Here is a 22,195-nt window from a genome sequence, read left to right as displayed (position 1 = left end):
AGTGTCGTGTATTTCTGTCTTTGATCGCTATTGGGCAAATTAATTTATCCGTTGCACGTGATGATATTGGGTAAAAATGTCATTTGAAGCTGGAGCAAGCAATGATCCAGGTATTTTGGCGGCGGTCTGCGAATTGTTGAGTATGGCAGAAAATCCAGAGATTAACATCATGATCATTGATTTACGCATTTGTGACTCGATAATATGAGTCAATGTTGTCATTTTTTGTTGTCCCGATCCCGTTAGTTACCTCTTACAAGAATGCGTTGCTGAAGATTCTAATCTGGATCGTCAGGAGTACCCTACCCTACCGGATGCCACACCGGATGCCATTTTTGACGGTAATACATTTGTATTATCTTAGTGGACATTTGGTTTGGTTTGGTACTTTACGGAGCACTCACCAATATCCCAGCTATGTAACGGCAGTCTTAAAATAATCGAGACTCGACCAGACAATACAGTGATGAAAAGCATGAGCATCTATCTACGCAGTTGGGATACGATGGCATGTGTCAACCACCGTCAGCCGGTTGAACACCCGATCCTATTAGTCACCTCGTACGACAAGCAAGGGTTACTGAACACCAGTTCTAAACCGGATCTTCACGGGTGCTTTATGGAGATCACTTATTAATGCTGTAAGATGGGATAACAAGGCAATTAGTTACGAGTAACAAGTGTTCTTCTTGGAAAGCTCCGCGATATTTCATTGATCAAATGATATACACGTTATGACTTTACACAGACTGATCCAGTCTTACTCAAGAGAGTGCACCCCCTTCCATTCTCAAAAAGCTGTATCCGCCCCTGCTTCATCTTTACGCACAATGTTTTTTTCCGCTCATCAGTAAAGACATTAGTTAAACGCTTAAACGCTGGACTTCCCTGATCAAGCCTTAACGCTTAATAACTTCGTTTTATCATGTTCCCCCACCATCCAGCAACCATAAAGTCGAATTATAGCTCAAAATAGCTTCCATCCTTTTCACAACGCAACACCTGCTAACAATATCCCAGCTACGCACACTGTTTGCCAGGCAGTATGAACTGTCTGTTTGTGGCGGCGGTGGGCTATCTGTCTGCTTTAGCTATACGCTGTTTCTGGGAAAGCAGTCATGGTTGTTCTTAAACTACGCTTGTCTGTTAGGCGTGTAGTTACCTGATGCACCTGATGCATCTGATGCATCCACGGCTTCACGCTGCATGAAGCATGTTAACACTTGTTAACTTATAATCGTTCTTTATCATGTGCATGGTGTAATTATGGTAGTGCGTCATACAGGTGTTCCTGCCTGATCACAAGCAGCGCGGTGTGGTGGTCTAGTGGGTAAAGTGATCTCTCCTCACGCCACGGTTCTATTCCCTATAACGTAAAACTATACTCACTCACTCATTTTCTCATTCCCTCACTTACTCACACTCAGAGTCAACGCAGCTGAACACTCACTGGCGGCGGGGAGTGAGTGGATGGGTGCCCTACGGGTTTGGCGTTTCTCTATGGCTTTGGGCCTTCTTCATGCTGAAGCACGTTACATGTCGTATCTTTTGTGGCAATTAGGTGAATCCGTTCCTAATATATGTCTCCGTTCAGCCGATAGCAAATGGCTACCCGGTAGGATGAGAATGGTAACTGTTAGCCGTTTAGAACCTCATGGGCACCATTGACTGTTTACTCCCCATGGAGTGAAGATTTCGAGTCCTAACTGACTCACTGACCGGGGTGGTGGTGTTGCGTAGCGCTAATTGCTAGCCAGGCGCTAAGTCCATATTATGTTTTTGTAATATAAAAGCATACGTAGATTTGTTTCAGTAGTAAATATGAATGGTTTGACACCGCGGTATTCTAGCATTTCAGGTATAGCAAGATATACCACAAGTGTGAGAAATAATATCTCACTCCTCACCCTGAATGTGAACACCACAAGTCATGATTTGTATTAGACATAACATATACACGGTGAAATCCAACGACCATGCTCACGGCTGTGACTTGAAACATCGATCAGTGGATCAATGGACACCAAGTGAACCGTCAGTATCTGTAACGGAACTAGTAGTAGGGGGATAGGGGGTAGGGGGAATTAAGCAGCATCTATTTTTTATAATTTAATGTTCCACTCAGTAATATTACAGCTCCACGTTGTATGGACCAGACAATCCAGTGATCAACATCATTAGCAACGATCTACGTAATTGGGATGTGATGGCATGCATCATCCATGTAGTAGTAGTAGTAGTAGTAGTAGTAGTAGTAGTAGTAGTAGTAGTAGTAGGAGGAGGAGGAGGAGGAGGAGGAGGAGGAGGAGGAGGGAGCGGAGGAGGAGAAGGAGAGTTAGTTTTACAAACGATGAAATAATCTCTGTGGACCCGAAAACACTGAAACGGTCTATAACCCGGGAGTGAGGAGGATGAGTAAATCTCTGTCGCTGACATTAGCTTGAGGGTTCGTTATCTGAAACCAGGCCCGATGCTGAGGGCGTTCTTGGGCTGGTTCCGATGAATAATACAACCTTGGTCATGCATTCCGTCGTAAAAATAAAACGTTTTAAAGAACCAGACAGCCAATCCAAGAGGAAGGTGTGTGCATGTATGTTTCTGAATCCATAAGTTTGAGTTTCAGCGGAGATGAGCCAATATCGCTTCAATTCGTGACTTCTCGTCTTTCGTGAATTCACGGTTACAAATGTGTTTAGCTTACACTGATGGGTTCCGCTGCACCCGCCTTTGTCGTGTAGACAAAACTTGCAAAAAAGAAAATTCTAAATATCTAATTGTATCTCAATTGAGTAGATCGGTGCTCATGATGTTGATCACTAGATTGTCTGATCCAGGCTCGATTACGTACAGGCGCCGACATGTATACCTAGAATGTTGCTGAGGGCGGTGTTAAACAGCAAACAAAAAACCAAACCAGCAACATGTACATTAGGTAGGCCAGGTAGGCCAGGTAGGCCAGGTAGGCCAGGGAGGCCAGGGGAGGGGCAAATGTCATCAACTATGTAAGTTATCTCTACTTCTGTTGCTGACGTCATTCAGGATGAGGTATATAGATAATATCTAACGAACAATAACCAATAGAGATCTTAGTAAAGAAGACTACAAGGAGCTACAAATGATATTCCATAGTCAATATCATCGTTGTTAGTTTAGAAGATAGTATATAGGGCCAGCCCATGTACGTCTCCACAGGAAGTAGTGAAAGTTATAAAACATACGCAAGTTCCGCACCAAACGGTACCTACTTGAAAATGTCAATGGACACAATGAGCATACGTATTGCTTGTCGCCCAAATGCTCTCTTATCTGGATACTGGATCTGTGTCCACTAGCATGGGTAAGAATGAGTGAGTGTGGTTTTACACCACTTTAGCAATATTCCAGCAATATCACGGCGGACGACACCAGAAATGGCCTTCACACATTGAACCCATGCGGAGAATAGAACCCGGTCTTCAGCGAGACGAGTCAACACTTCACCCACTAGACTACTCCACCACCCCTATTTCAGCGCAATATGTAGTTAAACCTCGTATCCTCTGTGACCATTAAATCCTCTTTTGGAATAAACAACACAAGCATCAGCTACATTTGCAGGAATGTTTTACTGAGCGCCAACATGTTTATATAGTGTGCTTGGACATTAGTTGAAGTGCATAAATACACGTGTAAAAGGAAGCTAAGCTACCATGACACATTAGTAGTAAAATAGAGATTTACCCTTCTACCACAGACAAAACAATAATAGTATATCATTACGTAAAACATAATCACATCAAAACCAGGAAGAAATGCGCAAAAGGAAACAAGAACTTGAATCCTGTTTGAATTTTATTCTGTTCAACAGTTCAGGACTATGTGGAGTCTTTTAAACAATATAACGAGTAAGTGAGTATGCTTATGTGCCGCTTTCAGCAATATTCCAGCGTCGTGGGGCCAGCAGAACTGGGTTTCACACATTGTGCCCTTGCTAGGAATAGAACCAGGGTCAACGGTGTGATAGGTAGACGCTTTAACCACTAGGCTACCCCACCACCCTTTGGCGTTCTGCTGAAACCTAAGGCCTTAATGGTATAATAGTATTTCTCAGAAGCAGTTATATTGGTATGTTTGCCGTGATATGTTATAATATGTTTTTTCGCCGCAAGTTTCAGCAATTTTTCAGCAATATAACCAGGCAACACAAGAAATGGGTTCCACACATTGTATCCATGTGGGGAATCGACCCCGGGTCTTTGGCGTGACGAGCGAACGCTTTAACCACTAGGCTACCCCAAGATATGCAATACATGACGTGATATTACTTCAAAATCAGTAATCTGCTACAAAGTCAGTAATCTTCTCTTTCGTTGTTGGTTATCTGTGTATTTTTGTATTCGATCTTTGTTTGGTAATACACCGTCTCTGCCAAGAGCGATTGTCTGATGGACGAACGGTTCTGTTCTGATGCAAAAGTGAATTATTGTACGAGACGTAAAGATGGACCATCGTTCCATCAATAGAACAAAACGAATGGTATTTGATTCCAAAGATGTATTGTCAGAAAAAGTCACATTAAATATACATTAGCGTCCTGCCTGCGAAGTTACAGGGTATTCAAATTGTACAACAAAACACATTTTGAGCATATGTATTAAAATATCAATAAAATATCATGTAATGAGCACTTTATGAAGACAGGGAAGATGAACCCAATAATACAGATACGCTTAGACTAATTGCAATTTTTGTGTTTTCAAAAATACATAGACACCAATATCTACAGAAGATGATTTATGCTTGAAAGAGTTACCTCCCTTTGATCAGACGTTATTTCATCCAGAATTGTTTTCAAATGTTTGTCAAAGTAATCGTTAATGGCCTCAATTTTATTTTATGTGTGTGTGGGTGTGCAAACATGATCCAAATAACTTGACACTTAAAACAGAAAACATATAAAAAGAATATCCAAAAGGGCTCATAGCCGGACATTTCAACATGAGCTTGTAAAATAAACCTCTCCTTCTGCCCAGCAGAGGCCATGTAAATTGCGTCCCACTTGTACAATATTTGTAAATTTATCAACAGATACATCTGAAACAGGACCAAGTGCAAAATGTACAAAATAATACCCAAGAAAAAAGATATTTTCTCCGCTGAATGTCAAAAAATCAACTTACGAAGGTCGTGAGGAATACCATTCTCGGAACACAGGGGTATATTTCGATCATATGTGTTGCATCGCTGTCCCGATTACTAAATTTTAACCAACATGGCTCTAATTATAACCGACTGATATACAACAAATATGACTAGTAGCCCCAAAGGGACTTAAGACTCACTTGTTGAACAGAACCTGGGTCTGTGGCCAACGCTTTAACCGTATGGCTACCAAACATTTTACATATTTTGCCGGGATCATATAATACTGAGCTGTTACATAGCCTCAATATCATTATATATGTGTATATGTCAGTTTGACAAATGTGTTCCACATACGGAATTCCAATAAAATACCCCTGTGTTACGAGGATGACCCAAACTTGAAGTGGTAGGTAAAACTTCTTAAAGGCTGTTTAATAAGGATGAACACGACATAGGCTAAAACCGCTATCCAGTGAAGCAAATATAGTGTATCTCAATCAAAATCAATGAATAAACATTCGCTGTTTGGTATACAGGACATGCCCTGCCTTTGCTTCGCGGAAAACGTCTTATATTGCATTTGTCCCGTTTTCGAATACACTGTACTGTAATCACAAAAGAAGTCAGTAAGTATCATGCACATATACTCGCATATGTGCCCTCTGGGTAAAGATACACACATTTGTCTCATCAGAGTGAAGTCAGTCGCCTAAATTGAACAACTATACAACTAAATATGAACAATATTTATTTAACATGCTAAATATGAGCTGTACGTAATTAGACAATTTCCTACATACGCTAGTATAAGCTAGCCTAGCATGACTATATTTTATTAACCGTATGTTATTTGTCAAATAATAAATAAACAGCTTAATTGTTTGACTTTCGGATGCGCGCGCACATTGATTAGATGACGTCCTCTTGTCCGTCAGGTCCTTTCATGACTTTCTTGATGAACTCTGGCAAGATAAAAACATGTTTAGTCATTAATATCTCTGTCTGTGACATTTGAGTAGCATGTTCACATCTCATCGTGCGTCGTCGTAGGAAATGCTTTGACATGACACAGTTCATTCGTAACCATCTCGTGATATTCCGGGCAATGGCGACAGTTTACGGAAAGAGGCGACGAATTGAGTCGAGTCTTCTTTCCGGAAACGGCTGGTGACGAATGATATCCTGCTGTCGCTTACGGAAAAACCCGAGCAATTCAGACCATGAACGAGGTCAATCATAAGAGACATCAAAAGACGGATCCGAGTGAAACCCAGTCATGTCTGTCTGGAAATAACACGAGTCGGCCACGAGTACATGAAGTTAAAAGTGAGTTAAAAGATTATATTTAGACCTAAATGTATTTGTTTCATGTGCATGTGGTCACGACCCTGGGCAAAACAAAAAGTAAGATCATAGCACCAGTTTCCCTTTAAAGCTCATAACAATTTATCATTGAGCCCATAAAGAAAATTCATATTCACTATTATTCTCCAAATTAGAATAATAGATATATGTATCAGTGACGTCGGAAACATTCGCCTTTTACGAACATGACATAGTAATTTGTACAGAAATTATCCAAAGGAACAACTAATTTTCGTTTAGTTCATTAACCGTATATAGTTCGACTAAACTATACAGCTAATGACCAGAAACCAAAACAATTCGTTATATCCATAAATTCGTTACAGGCGTGTTCGTTATATCGAGGGTTTACAGTACATCGTGATTCCTTAACCTTTTAATCTGGAACAGCCTTCGTGTAGAACAGTTGGATGAAGAGGAGTTTTAAAGAGGATATGTAGTAAAGTCATAGAAACTCTGTGGTTCATGGAACAAACGAGGCAAATATAATTTTAAAAATGAAATATTAAAATAAACAACATAACATTGTCGATACAATTACCATTGTACGCCCCATACCACACTAACCTTCGTATTTCAGATTCCCTTCGATGTCCTCTCTGGTATCCGTTAGCCTGAGGATTTCACTGACAGACTCGTCGGGTAATCGCTCGCCTGTAACATTGGAGTTCAGACTTTGAGAAAAAATTCATCGTTTATCGGGGACGTGAGGGTGAGGGAGGAGTGAGACGTAGGGCGTTGTTTCCAGTTTCTTAATTGGAAAGGTGATGAGATACGAACGCTCTCAATATTTGCTTCTCTCCGTGACTACTGAAACCGGGACACTCGCTGAACTCGCCGCAGTTGTGGCCATTGTGTGTCACGGATTTCATTCAAAACGCAATTTTGTGAAAATATTTTAATGACAAGCAGAACGTTTGCAACGACTTATCAGTGCCTCAAACCACCATCTTCCTCCCTTTGAATGTTTCCATTCTTACAAAGACTATTATTGTCAGCACAAGAGGTTTTCTCGAACACGTCCATGTGAGCAACTACCATATGTCGTTTTGGACATGGTCAAGTATGACCGCACTGAAGGAGCATCTGGGGTTCCTTTCACAAAGCAACCTTTACTAAGGTTAACCTTGACTCCCATTCTTTAACATTGCACTAAGGCTACGTTAGTGACTTACGATCACCACATAGTGCTGTGTGAAATGAGGCCCCGGGCCTAGATTTTCGAAGCATAAGTGCCATTCGTTAACACTAACTTATCTCACCACTACGAGAGCTTCGAAAATCTTGGCCCGGGTCATTTTTTACACAGACGTTTTCTCTATATGATTTTGATTGAAACAAACAACAATTTAATTGAACCCTGGAAAATCATAAAATGCTTCATTCAACACTTTAGTGTTTCGAAAAGGACTCGGTGTACGGGAAAATAATGCAATTTATGGACTGTACGATAGTCTACTCATAGTCTTATAACAAGCAAGAGAGGTTCGGTGCCCTTGGTTTCAATGACATAAAGAAAAGAGGTTTAAGTTGTAAATGAAACACTTCCTAAAACTTCCTCTACCGCTGACATACTTCATTATTTCCTTTGATAACATTCTCCTCCTCAGTGAGTGAGTGAGTTTAGTTTTACGCCGCACACAGCAATATTCCAGCTATATGGCTTGACCTCGCTTGATCGCTGAAGAGAAGTATTTATGGTATCGGTTAATAAGACGGCATGGTTTGAGAGCGAAAGGTTTTGGATGAGCTATGAATTTGACACCCGATCAGGTTTCAACAACAACAAAAAAACAAAAACGATTTTTAAATTTCGCGCTAATGTAATGAATTTGTTCTGGAAAAATTACTTACGTTCAGCGGACCAATGAGATTGCTGGAGAGGCTGCGTGTGCGGGATAACGTTCACCCCAGAGGTGTTTTGGTTTGAGTTTCGAGTTTGAGGACGTATTAAAGTTAATAAAATGGGTGTTATGTCGTGGAAATCAGGCAGGATGTGTGGGGACATGCATAATTGAGAGGTACGTGTGCATAGTCTTGAATGTCACCGAATTCTTAGCGTACATTTCAGCTTGAAATCGGAACGAGTTGATGTCTGCACGACAATCCAATATGGTAGCTGCTGCTCCTTTACTCTATCGATATATATGAGGTGAGTGTATATCTATGGTCTATGTTTAACCTACAGTGCGATATCGGGTTCCTGTGACTTGCACCCAGCAGACGTCCTGCAGCCCTTCCACTAACCAATCTTAGCTTTAAGGTGAGGTACTTCGGGTTATGTTCGTTTCATCGTGGAATGGATCACTCGCTCACTCAGCCACTCACTCCCTGAACCAATCACTAACTCACGCACTCACGCACTCACGCACTCACACACTCACCCATCGCTGTGAGCATGTTGTTCATTTCAGCAAGGGAGATGTAGCCTTGGCCCTCCCTGTCGAAAGACTTGAACGCCTCAACGTAGGCGCGGTATGTCCCCTTCTCTTTTTCGTTTTTGGCCTGTTTGAAGATAGAGAGCACCTCCTCGAAAGCGTACTGTTTCTGCCCTGGAAGAAAGGAAAATAGCATTTTATCGTTTCAGATAAATTCCCTGTTACCCTAACATTTTTTCCCGATTCGAAAGCCACGGAAATGTAGTTTTCTACTTACTTGTAATGATATATTTGATGTCAAAGGCCACGCGTGATACTCCCATTCGAATGAAATACAAAACCGTGTTATATCAGTGAGTGAGTGCGTGTATTTTTACGCCTTTTGTAACAATATTCCAACACTATCACGACGGAGAACACCAGAAATGGCATTCACACTTTATACCAAAGACGGTATCAAGCCAGTCTTCGGCGTGACGAGCAAACGCTTTAACCACAAGGCTACCCCACTGCCCCATTATATCAATGAGTGAAATATCATTGTCTTGAAAGAGGTTGTTCATTTATCGAAATTGCTTAACATAAATACAACAGACGCTCAGTTTCTCTTCAGCGGAATGGAGCAACCTGGTAGCCCAGTGGTAAAAGCGTTCGCTCATCAGACCTTAGATCCGGGTTCGATGATCCAAGGCACAATGTATGAGGCTCTTTTCTGAGTTAACAGCGGGGTAATACTATCCTCGGTGCCCCATTAACTCATTTACATAAAAAATACCTGGTCACTATACTGCAAAAGGTAAAACGATGTAACGTGTACATGTTCCTGCAACATCTATCGTCTTTTTTGTAGTGGAGCGTATTGCATGAAGCGTACATACAATCATTGTCTTTAGTCACCATAGTAGTGGTGTTCGAGGCCTTGTTTTAACGTCGTCTTTTCACATCAATTGATACGACGCGGGGACGTAAGACCAGCTTAGGCCATGTCACCACTACACACCTGAATGCTTATCGCAAGAAGCGAGTAAACGGGATCGGGTGGTCAGGCTCGCTGACTTGGTTGACTCATGTCACCGGTTCCCAACTGCGCAGATCGATGCTTATGCTGTTGATCACTGGATTGTCTGGTCCAGACTCGATTATTTACAAACCGCCGCCATATAGCTGGAATACTGCTGAGTGCGACGTAAAACTAAACTCACTCACTACCCAGCATTCAGGACATGTACCTGAATCTGATAGTAATCGGATCAAATCGCATACTCGATTAGTTTTCATGTCAACAACTAAGGCTGCATAAAAAAAATAAATGTTTCTCGAGTGCAGCGTAAAACTACACTCACTCACTCATTCACACTCATGAGGCGGTCGGTACATAGGTCAATTCTCAGCATCGATGACCACATGAGATTCTGAGCATGATTCAACAAAATGACCACCACGTCTTTCGGAAGATACAAATGTGTTCCTCAAAAGCCTTGATTCATACACGTAGTGTCGATTATCTCTCCCACCTTAAGAGGCTATTTTGCCCCATGCTTAATCATGTTTCCCAGACCATCAAGATACTGTAATGAACTCCAAGAATACATGAATCCCTTTGGGCATGAATACATGACTCTCAATGAGCGCTGATATATATTTTACAAACGCTTCAATCATTGGTGCTCCTATGTTTTATATTCAACATCAAGTAAACTGATCAAGTAAAATTACATAATATTTACTACATATTTCAAAGGATTTGTTGTAAGACTGCTATATAGCGTTAAGTAAATACACTTACTGAATCCGTTATCGTAACCATACACAGCAAGTTTTGTGAAGACTTGACGTACGTCTTCAGAGATTTTACAAACGCTTCCCACATTTTTGAGCGGGGTAGATCTAAATTTTTGTAATAATTTCTTCAGTATCTCAGCGAACAGTATTTTGAATTCGAACTGATGTATGAGGAATACTTCTACCACTATACTATCTTGCTACTATGCTATCTGTTTTAATTGATTTCTTGGTTGGTTGGCCACACTCAGCAATATTCCAGCTAATACATGGCGGCGGTTTGTTAATAATCGAGTCTGGACCAGACAATCTAGTGATCAACATCATGAGCATCGATCAACGCAATTGGCATACGATGACATGTGACAACCAAGTCAGCGAGCCTGACCACCCGATCCTGGTGAAGGAGCTCTAAAACTCGTGTAAAGAATAAAAAGAAGCTGTTTTCCATAAAACGTGTCATGTATTCACGATCCCGTTAGTTGCCACTTACGACAAGCATGGGCTACTGAAGGTCAGTTCTAGCCTGGATCTTCACGAGGGGCTGTGTGGATGGTACAGAAATGCCTGATTTAAAGCTGTTTCCTGTCAAACACCTTTGTGTCGAAGGTGAAGGAACCTACGGAAATACTTCGAGTTATCTTCGCCACAACTGGAAATGATTATTATTAAGGAAAACGCGAATACTAAGCTTTTACTTCTACGTAACTGTAAATTGTAGAATAGGCCTCAGCAACCCATGCTTGCCATGAAAGGCGACTATGCTTGTCGTAAGAGGCGACTAATGGTATCGGAGGGTCACGCTTGCTAACTTAGTTGACTCCTGTCATCGGTTCGCAATTGCGCAGATCAATGCTCATGCTGTTGATCACTGGATTGTCTGGTCCAGACTCGATTATTTACAGACCACCACCATATAGCTGGAATACTACTGAGTGCGGCGTAAAACTAAACTCACTCACTCACTCACTCACATCAAAATTCGACACAAACGTATTATAGACAAAGATGTGTGGTGTAAGGTGTCTTGAACTGGCTCACCTGTAGCCTTGGTACCTCCAAGCTTCTCTGACTGGGCTAACGTTGGGTTCAGGCCCATGCACCGGAGAAGGTCCCCGACCTTGACCGCGTCGATTAGACCATCACGACCGTCCCAGAAATCGAACAGATCGAACACCTCCCTAACATCTGAAAACAGAAGGGTGGATGAGCGAAGGGTGGATGAGCGAAGGTAGGCGAAATACCCACTAGCTTAAGGTGCGAGTGAGGGTTGTGCTTAAAGCAAAAGAGTACCAACCCAGTGCCCATCCCATGACGGACTAAAACTTGACTTTTCAGCATTTTCAGCAATTACCCATTTACCCACAGCGATTCAGATCTGTGAGTTTAGTTTTATGCCACTTTCATCAATATTACAACAATATCATTGCGGAAATCGGCTTCACGCGTTGGAACCATGTAGGGTATCGAACCCAGACCTTCGGCGTGACGAGTCTACGCTTTAGGCAACAGGAAATCGACTCATTTTTGATACACAGTATATATTGTACCAGTAAAGACAGAAGTATTGTCCCTAGAAACCTAAAAACACCTTCGTGCATTGACACATTCCCATGTAAACGATCTCAATCGTGACTGATCAGTGGAGGCCTCACAACCTCACGAGGTTTATCATTGACTTCATCTAAACTGGACATTTGTCCATAATACGAAACATTCAGTTTCTCGGAGACTTCAAAACTAACACTTTATGCTCTGAACACTATCCTATTTACAGTTCCTATAGAATATCAGTGTTTGAAATATAGACTAACTTTCTTGACACTCGGAAGAACGGATGTTGATGAATTCACGTAAATTCCTCTCTTGGGAATAACACCATTCGTTCACACGCAAATTGGTACATTCGTCACCCCTTGCCCCTTTTCGCCGCCTCCGTGAAGACTCATCCCATTCGTCACCGCTCACCCCTTTCCGTAACCTCCACTGTCCCAGAATGACAGAGTTGGTCACGAATGGGATTGGTAAGAAAGAAACGCCACCAAAATAGAAACGATTGTAAACTATCAAAATAACTGCCAGAGTGTTTGAAAAAAGCTAAAAACACATATCTCGAACACAACATGTCCATTCCCAGTGAACATTTGCACGTGTCTGTTTTGTGAAAAGAAAAAATTGTGAAAATTTACACGAATAAAACGGAAACTGTGCACAAAATTACTCGTTCGAAAAAGGTAACCAGGTTTATTCACTTACATCATTTTAATCGATTGACAAGCAGGAACATGCCTCGTTTAACACTACAGCACAGGGAGAGAGCAGTCGGCATGTTACAGATGGAGCAGACACAAGAGCATGTGGCTAGGACCACAGGATCTTGAAAATCCACCATGGGAAAACTTGTCCCACGTCAAGCAAAAAGACTCACCTACTCAGTTCGACGTCGGGTTCTGGCCCGCATCACTGTGAGTGGTGGCCACACTATGTGCTGCCCAGAAAGTCGATACTGCATTGGTGATCGAATACTGGATAACGCACCCATTGTCTTTCATGAGATAATAGCTCACGAGCTGCGTCGTTGTTCTCCTTGCTATCCATTAAATACTGTTGCTGAATGATTGCCTTTTACAGTAAAACATTTAATGTTACCATATTTTGCTAAAGTTTTGTTTTAGGCCAGATCACAATTCGGTGGCGTTTATTTTGGAAGCAAGATTATAAGGTTTAGCGAGACTATCCTGTTAGCCACCTCTGACATCAAGTCTCTTTTTGCTGAGGACCAATTCTTATCTGGACCTCCGTGGGTCTCTTGTCAACTAACAAAGGAACTTATGTGGGTTGAATCTTGATTTACCGATCGGCGAAGATCCAGGTTAGAACACATAAGGCGGCCAACGGGATCGAGAGGGGGCAGGCTCGCTGACATGCATATGGTTGACGTCATCGCTTCAGAATTGCGACGCTATTGTTATTGATCATTGGGTTGTCTGGTCCAGACACGATTATTTACCGACCGTCACCATATAGCTGGAATATTGCTGAGTGAAACTAAACTCACTCACTCGCGTGAATTAGTGGATCCTGACAAATAAGGGGAACAACCACTGTCCTCACACCACAAGGCCACCCAACGTGCTTAGTGTAGTACTGGAACTACCGAGGGAAATCCTGTGCCACTAACGCGAAGGCGGATGATTTATTTGTTGAGCAAATGTGAAATATCAATCTTTCAAGACACCCTTAAGTGTTCCTAACACAAAAATACTATCAAACACTGGTGGACAAATGCGGTCGTTAATTGCTACGAAGATACAACTCAATGGCGTTTTAGCTATCTCTCTGGATCTTCTCAAGTACAAGGCCGCTTGCCATTTTGGCTGCAGGCATCCAGACAGCTTAGAAATATATTATCCGCGAAATATTTGGCATTGCAGTCGTTTCTTTCCCGAATACCCAAAGTATGATCCTGATGTATTCTGGAGTTAAATATCTCTGCAGTGCGATATAATGTTTGTTCGAGGCAACTGGAATTAAGGTATAGGTGAGGTGATTTTACATCGTACTAAAGAATATTTCACTCGTATGACGACTTGCATGCTTGTCTCTTGTAATAGCCCACACCAAACTGGTTTCGCAGAGCTACCTCAGTGAGATACCATGCCGCAGTAGACTACGACGCATTATACTAACTCCGACCTGACCAGTCCGCGCTGTACCAATTAATGCCTAGCGCCGACCAACAAGTATCAAATTTATACGTCTTTTGGTAGGGCACGGCCAGTGCCTGAACCCGCCACCTTCCGCTCTCCGGGCGGACGCTCTAACCACTACACCACAGAGGCAATCGCATTAGTTAAAGTAATATGGATCTGTAGTGACCGACGAATCTGAGATGACGCTGCTTTAAGGCATTTCATCAAGCATTTCGCTTGGTCCTGGGTTTACTTCGTGATAGTATCTGTGATAGCCCGAATATATATAGTTAAATTACTGCGACAAATGAATATTAAACCATCCCTACATTTTAACCTTTATCATCTCAAAACCCCAGCCAGTATGTTTTTTTATGATGAGTACCTTTTGCTCACTACATTTATTTATTTATTTATTTATTTATTTATTTATTTATTTATTTATTTATTTATTTATTTATTTATTTATTTATTTATTTATTTATTTATTTCATGGATCCAAACTGAGCGACGAATCAATGCTCTCGATTTGGTTGTTTCCCTGCGTGTCCCTATCCAGGGGCCCGTTTCACAAAACGCTCGTAGCCTAAGATCTCGTAAGTTTTCTCATAGCCATTGTACCTCCTATACTGTAACACAGGAGCTATGGATGCTACGAGAAAAGTTACGAGATCTTAGGTTTACGAGAGTTTCGTGAAACAGGCCCCAGGCCTTGATTATTCTTACTGACTGACTGATCTTGGTTTATTTATTTATTTTAAACCTTAAAGTACTTAAACGTTTTTATTTAGTCATATTATTGATCAAGACGCTTTGCTTCGGAAACCTGTTTTAATAACTACAGATGGAAAAAGATCATACTGTTTTTATGAGCATTCGGGGGTAAGAGCGGTTTTTATCACATACATAAACTACCACACCGGCGAGGAAAAGATAAATCGTTTTGATAATTATTTCACGTCAGAAAAAATCAGGGAGGTGGGTGATAGGAATACCAGAAAAAATGCCAACTGCTTAACATCAAATGTTTTTGGGCGGTCAACCCTCCTTCAGTTGTCTAACACAAACGTCAGTATATGTGTACTGACGGAATGTCAAACGCATCACACGTTAATATACCACAAAAGATAGGACGAGCGCAATTCAGTTTAGACCAAATGTACCAAATGCACCCAAATGTGCCAAATATACAGTGTTGAACGGAACTCAAGGCTATGTGACGCATGATGTAGACTTGCACAGGTTTCTAAGGCAATCATTAGCAACTTAACTGATAATTTCTAAAAATACACCTCTAACAGACTAACGCCCTTACAGATACTGTCCGCTTATCTGGACTTGCCTCCTTAATATAATTAATACATATCTACATTAAGAACTTCATTGGTGCAAGGCTACGTATGATAAAGGTGACTTTTTACATAAAAGAAAGTCAGTTTCTTTTTGAAAAGATATAATAGGACTGTTAACATGTCAGTGGATGCCTACGCGAAACCTGTCACAATGAGAGATCTCATCTTAGTTAATCTTTCCGCCACTTGGAGTATGCAGTACAATCCTGCGATCATTAGGGTCTCGGGTGACTACTCTATCTGAAGCGCAGTTTGAGTTCAAGATCGGTTATTCAAAGTGGTTCAAGTTTTCGATATTTGCCACTGTGGTAAAGGTAACAAACTGGGTGCCTGTCTACGAAGCCACCTTAGCGATACGACAGTCGTGTGTCTATGTGGGGCAGTGGGGTAGCCTAGTGGTTAAGGCTTTCGCTCGTCACGCTGAAGACACGGATTCGATTCACTTACATGGGCACATTGTGTAGAGATCATTTCTGGTGTTCCTCGAGCTCAACGTGATATTGGTGGGATATTGCCAAGAGCGTCGAAAAACCTGGGTTTACACACGTAGGTCTAAAGTGTGGAGTTGGGATAACAATATCCCTGACATCGTTTTGTACAAAGGCACCCAAGCATACCAATGATCTTTGAAGTTAAATATCTTAGATTCGAACAGGTGACGTGCCACAGCAAACGGAGGCAACTCTGTGTAGCTTATTGCAGTGAATCATACCACCTGGTCATACCCTTGAACTCTCCCACTCACCCCATTGTTATACGTCACTATACAATAGTACTACCTAAATTATACTATGATGCGTACAATCAACAATAGTACCAACAATACTATGATACGTACAATCAACAATAGTACCAACAATGCTGTGACACTCACAATCAACAATAGTACCAGCAATACTATGATACATACAATCAACAATAGTACCAACAATACTATGGTGCGTACAATCAACAACAGTATCAACAATACCGTGAGACGTACCGTCAACAATAGTACCAACGTTACTATGATGCGTACAATTAACAATAGTACCAACAATACTGTGATAGATACAATCAACAATAGAACCAACACTACTTTGATGCGTACAATCAAAAATAGTACCAACGATACTGTGATGCGTACAATCAACAGTAGTACCAACAATACTATGATGCGTACAATCAACAGTAGTACCAACAACAGTATGATGCGTACAATCAACAGTAGTACCAACAATACTATGATACGTACGATCAACAATGGTATCAACAATACCGTGATACGTCCATCAGCAATAGTATCAACAATACTATGATACGTACAATCAACAATAGTACCAACAATACTATGATGCGTACAATCAACAGTAGCATCAAATATACTATGATGCGCACAATAAACAGTAGCATCAACAATACTGTGAAGCGTACAATCAGTAATTTAGCAGCATTATGTGTGCATTATATGGAAGTCTAGGAATGATAGAGGTGGTCCAAATCTTGACAGTGAATGGGAGAGTTAGGTTTATGCCTTATTTACCATTATTACAGCACTATCACCACTGGGGACACGAGAAATGGACTTCACACATTATACCCATGTGGGGAATCGAACCCAGTTCTTCGGCTTGACCAGTAAACGATTTAACCACTAGGCTGCTTCACTGTCCCTTAAAGTCGCTGAGGTTTAAAGGTATTAATCGCATGCAAGATTCCTGCTTTGAGGAACTCCCAGAAAAGATATCCATCACAGAGATCCACACCACCACACTGACCTGACGAGAGAACGTTTGTACCACTGTGCCACACAGCCTCCTAAACAGACTTCCACGATCGGCTGATTAATATCAAATACAAGCTATACATAAGGTTCAATTAAATGTTCATGATCGTATTTCTTCAAGATGAAGTGCCGTTATCGTTTCCAAAGTGTTCGACGTGGGTTTCAAATTAATCCTGGAATTTGGAGGCGATGTGATTTGGCATCGGTAATATTCTGTTGGGTGATAAGAGAATATTTTAAATGAAAAAACCTCTCAAGCTGCCGGTTTGGCACCTTACCAAACTTGCTGCCTTTTTACAGGGATGCTTAAACTTGTACAGTTGTTTACAACTAAGGAACCTTGAGATGAAGTTTATGGCCTGCCGGCAGACCTTGTATACCATATATCAAACTGTTTTGCAATACGTTTATACACGCCGAGATGACCTCGCCCCGCTGGTTCATGGAAGCGAGGAGAGGTTTGGTAACTTATATTAATGGCTGAAGAGTTTGCCTTCACACCGAAGATCCGGGTTCGAATCCCCGCGTGAGTACAATGTGTTAAGTTCATTTCTGGTGTTCCCCGCCATGATGTTGCTTGAGTATTGCAAAAAGCCGCGCAATACCGCGCATCATTTCACTGCGTCTTTTCTGTAGGGTTTCAAGTGGTGCACGCCAATGCCGTTTCCACTCCACATCACGTGACTCCTCGTTCCTAACTGGAAGGGGCGATGGAGTAGCCTAGAGGATACAGCGTTCGCACGTCACGCCTAAGACCTGGGTTCGATTCCGCGGTTCCCCACCGTGAAATTGCAGGAATATTGCTAAAACTCACTCAGTTCCCGTTATGTAAATGAATCACTGTACAGCGGCTACTGGACCACTACACTAACAATTGATATCTCAAAATGAATATATTTTACAGAAAAAACGGTTCCTAAATCATGACAATGAAAAGCAAGGAAAACAAGCCCATAGATTTTTATTTTCCTGAAACTTGCCACATAGTCTACACCTGTCTGGGCTTTCTTGGCTACATTTGCCTCCTGTTGTATGACAGACGCAATTACTACTGCCGTTTAATGTTGAACGTTATATAAGCTACTATGTAGTAGCCTTTAGATGGAATCAAGATATTCATGATCGCCCATCTCCTTTGGATCCAACCACGTGACCATAGTTGCTCTACTAAGTTTCCGATCTAAATGGTAAAGGTAACCGGCTGTGTGCCTCTCTACAAAGCAACCTTCACTCGTCACTCGGGTTCCCACATGGGCACAATATGTGAAGGCCATTTCTGGTGTCCCCCAATCACTGACACACACACACACACACGCACACACACACGCACACAAACAAACACACGCACGCACGCACACACACAAACACACACACACAAACGCACGCACAATCACGCACGCACAAACACACACACAAACGCACGCAGAAACACCTAGTGATCATGATCACTAACGCTGTAAATGCATGTCATCGTACCCCTACGGTGTAGATGGATGGTCATGATGTCAGTCACTGGATTGTATGCTCCAGAATGGACAGACGGCTAGTCATACAGATGGAACAGTGTAGAATTTGGTGTTAAACTAGCAAAGAATTGGACAGATTTGGACAAAATCTGTCGACGAAAGTGTAAACACGTGACACGTGTTCACCAAACGTTGCATTTGACTGAAATCTTCAGGCGCCAGGTTGTTTATGATTCCAATGTCGATTTCGCTACTCGAGTTAGCGACTGGAAATAACATGATTTTGTGAATTCAGCTGCACAGACATGGTTCGGCATGTGTGGAAACTGGACTATTAAAATCAGTTACCTCCATAACTTATCGGATATGAATACCACTATCTCTATGATATGAATACCACTATCTCTATGATATGAATACCACTATCTCTATGATATGAATACCACTATCTCTATGATATGAATACCACTATCTCTATGATATGAATACCACTATCTCTATGATCGTACTGCTTTAACAACTCAACGTATTTTTTTTATAAATGACTATTATTACTAACGACCATCTTTATTAAGTTATAAGAAATTAATGTGTAATAGGAATATTAAGATTGTTAAGAATCCGTCAAGAGTTTTTCAAGAAATTATTTACCCTCATATTGTACATGTTATGTTCGTTTTATGTAGCTCATCCACACACATGTCTGTCGTTGACGGTAACTTTGAGAGAATATAGACTGATTGTCTTTCCTTTGTGTTTGTTTGTTTAACGATACAGTCATCTATACTCCGGCTGTATTTTAGCGGCATGTAAATACCCGTGTCTGGACCACACAATCCAGTGATCAGCATAATGATCATCGATCTGCGCAATTTGGATGCAATGACAAGAATCAAGTCAGCGAAGATCGATTCTTACAAGGATCATCGCGGGTTACAAGCGTGCGGCGGTTATTACATGACAGAAATTATACTCTAAATGACACAATTTCAGAACATGATGAATTGATGCTGACTCTAAGTCTTTAAATGTTTAGTAAGACAGACGGATGAGCAGATCAAAATAGGGCGTAGTGTTGATTATATTTCTACAATGGCCGTATAAAGACATCATACAGAATGAGTGTGAATGAGTAATTTCCTATGGTTTTAGGCCGCAGATGGCACTATCCCAGCAATATCATGACTGAAACCTGTCTTCACGGTGCTGAAATAAGTGATACAACCTGGGTGGATTGTACCCTACACTGCCACTTAGTCTATGAGTATATATAATATTAATTGTAATAAATAAACCCGTTTAAATTTGAAAGGAGCCACAGGGAGACCAGAGATTTGCTTCATTTAGTGTCATTGTATTGCAGGGAGGGCTGGACAATAATGTGGTTCAGGGACTGATGGTACCCACATGGCAACCACTACACTACCTTAACCCCTTTAAAGCATTAGTAACACATTGGCGGATCCAGAGAGGAAGTTCGAACCCCAACATCACCCCCACCTTTTGAAAATAACTTATGATCACATTCATATTTTTTTTCTTTTGCGCTAGCACAGCCAGTGGGGTTGTTCAGGTGGTTCGAATCCGCTGAATGCCTCATTTCAAGAAGCTGGATTTCGATAGAATACGAATTAACAATGACGAAAAGTAAGAAATGTATTTTCAATTAGATTCACTGGCATAATAACAAACTCACTTTCATCAAAACTTTGAGGAAACTGCTGACTCTTCAAAACATGCACATTGCACAGAAATAACGGCACAGCTTGCAATGAACACGTCTGTCACTTTGAATTAATTTACAAACAATGCGCACGTGACGGGACGCACGTGTTGAGGCTTGTGTAGCTGAGCACACGGCAACCTGTCTCCCAGATCTACCGTACGTGTAAACAACAGGGAAATGAGAATAACGGACGTTGCTTGTTTCAGACATGAAAATAAACAAACAAGCATTGGATGTTGTAAACTGAGTTCTTTGACTGTTATCTTAATTGAATAAAAGTGAAATTACGTGTCAAGTGTCAGAATTTCTAGAGAAGGAAGTCTGAGAGGAAAACTTTTTTGGGCGTTATTCGGAACCTTTGTTGTTCTGGCTACGGCATTTGGCTAAATGCTTAAGTGGTTGGTATGGAATATATTTACGTTTCACAGACAAGTGGACAGTAACATGAGTGAGTGAGTATGGTTTGGGGCCGCATGTGGTAATACTGACGTGGTGGCAAGACTATATGTCAAAATACAGGACATTAGACGAACACATTGTCCCTTATATAAACATATGTATCGTAATCATAATCATAAATTATAATGAAAAGGAGCACAGAGACTTTCTTTATTTTCAGTGTAGATTTTCGTCTGCTTTCTACTATATAGATGACATATGTAATTGTTTCAGGTTCTGCATGATAGACTATTGAGAACATATATCTTACTAGAACCGAAACAGTTAGCCTCATGTTTAAAATAATCAACCAAATAGTATATAAATAATTTGTTACCATATGTATAACTTCAAACAAATATAGAAGACTTGATTGAGCTAGATCACTATTATACACTGTATGTTTTGTTGCTGTGATTCATTGTATACCTTGCTTATGTAGCATCTAGCGTCTAATTGTTATGATAAAGATCATCTATGTGTATTTCTATATCTTTGTACCTTTTGTGTTTAAATTTGTAGTTTATAGAATATTGCCCCTTTTTTAATGGAATGCTATGCAATAAATATCCTATCTTATCTGCCGCTGAGAAATCGCAACACTGATGTCACCCTCAACTGTAATCCTACAATATCGTACCCAAAAGTAAATGATCAAGATTGGACAATGAAAACCATGGAGTGAGGATAGTTTTATGCCACTGTTAACAATAGTCCACCAATATATCGGCAGGGATACCAGCAATGAGCTTCACACGGTGCATCCATGTGGGAAACCGAACCCTGAATTCCAAAAGAGCAAATATAACATACACCATAAAAGTTAGTCATAACCCATTGTACTGTTTTCTCAAATACAGTATGGTTCAAAATTATTGAGAATAGCTAAAGCATTTCATATTATTAAACGAGAACAAATCAGATAAAATTGAATGTATTGTGAAAGTGAACTGACCTTTTCATGTTGTGTAGGTAACAATTTAATATTTTATCAAGTCTCCTTGAGCTTCACGGCACAGTCTAAGATGGGTAGGCATACTTCCTATCAGAGAGGTTAGTGTCTCGTGAGTTATGCTGTCCCAGTATCAGACCACTTCTCTCTTCATG

General features: G+C 41.0%; 1 protein-coding gene across 1 annotated transcript in view; it reads right to left on the bottom strand.

Moving 5' to 3' along the window:
• Window positions 1-3,586: 3,586 nt before the first annotated feature.
• LOC137281665 (myosin essential light chain, striated adductor muscle-like) overlaps window positions 3,587-22,195 on the bottom strand; it is a 47,440-nt gene continuing 28,831 nt past the window's right edge. Inside the window, exons 2-5 of the mRNA XM_067813051.1 lie at window positions 11,691-11,837; window positions 8,874-9,041; window positions 7,057-7,143; window positions 3,587-6,086 (exon numbers count right to left, since the gene is read on the bottom strand). Coding sequence (XP_067669152.1) covers window positions 6,034-6,086; window positions 7,057-7,143; window positions 8,874-9,041; window positions 11,691-11,837 — 455 coding nt within the window. The 3' untranslated portion in view covers window positions 3,587-6,033. The remainder of the gene's footprint in view (window positions 6,087-7,056; window positions 7,144-8,873; window positions 9,042-11,690; window positions 11,838-22,195) is intronic.

This window comes from Haliotis asinina, chromosome 4, assembly GCF_037392515.1.
Source record: "Haliotis asinina isolate JCU_RB_2024 chromosome 4, JCU_Hal_asi_v2, whole genome shotgun sequence".
Lineage (NCBI taxonomy): Eukaryota > Metazoa > Mollusca > Gastropoda > Lepetellida > Haliotidae > Haliotis > Haliotis asinina.
This window is presented reverse-complemented; position numbering and strand designations above follow the sequence as displayed.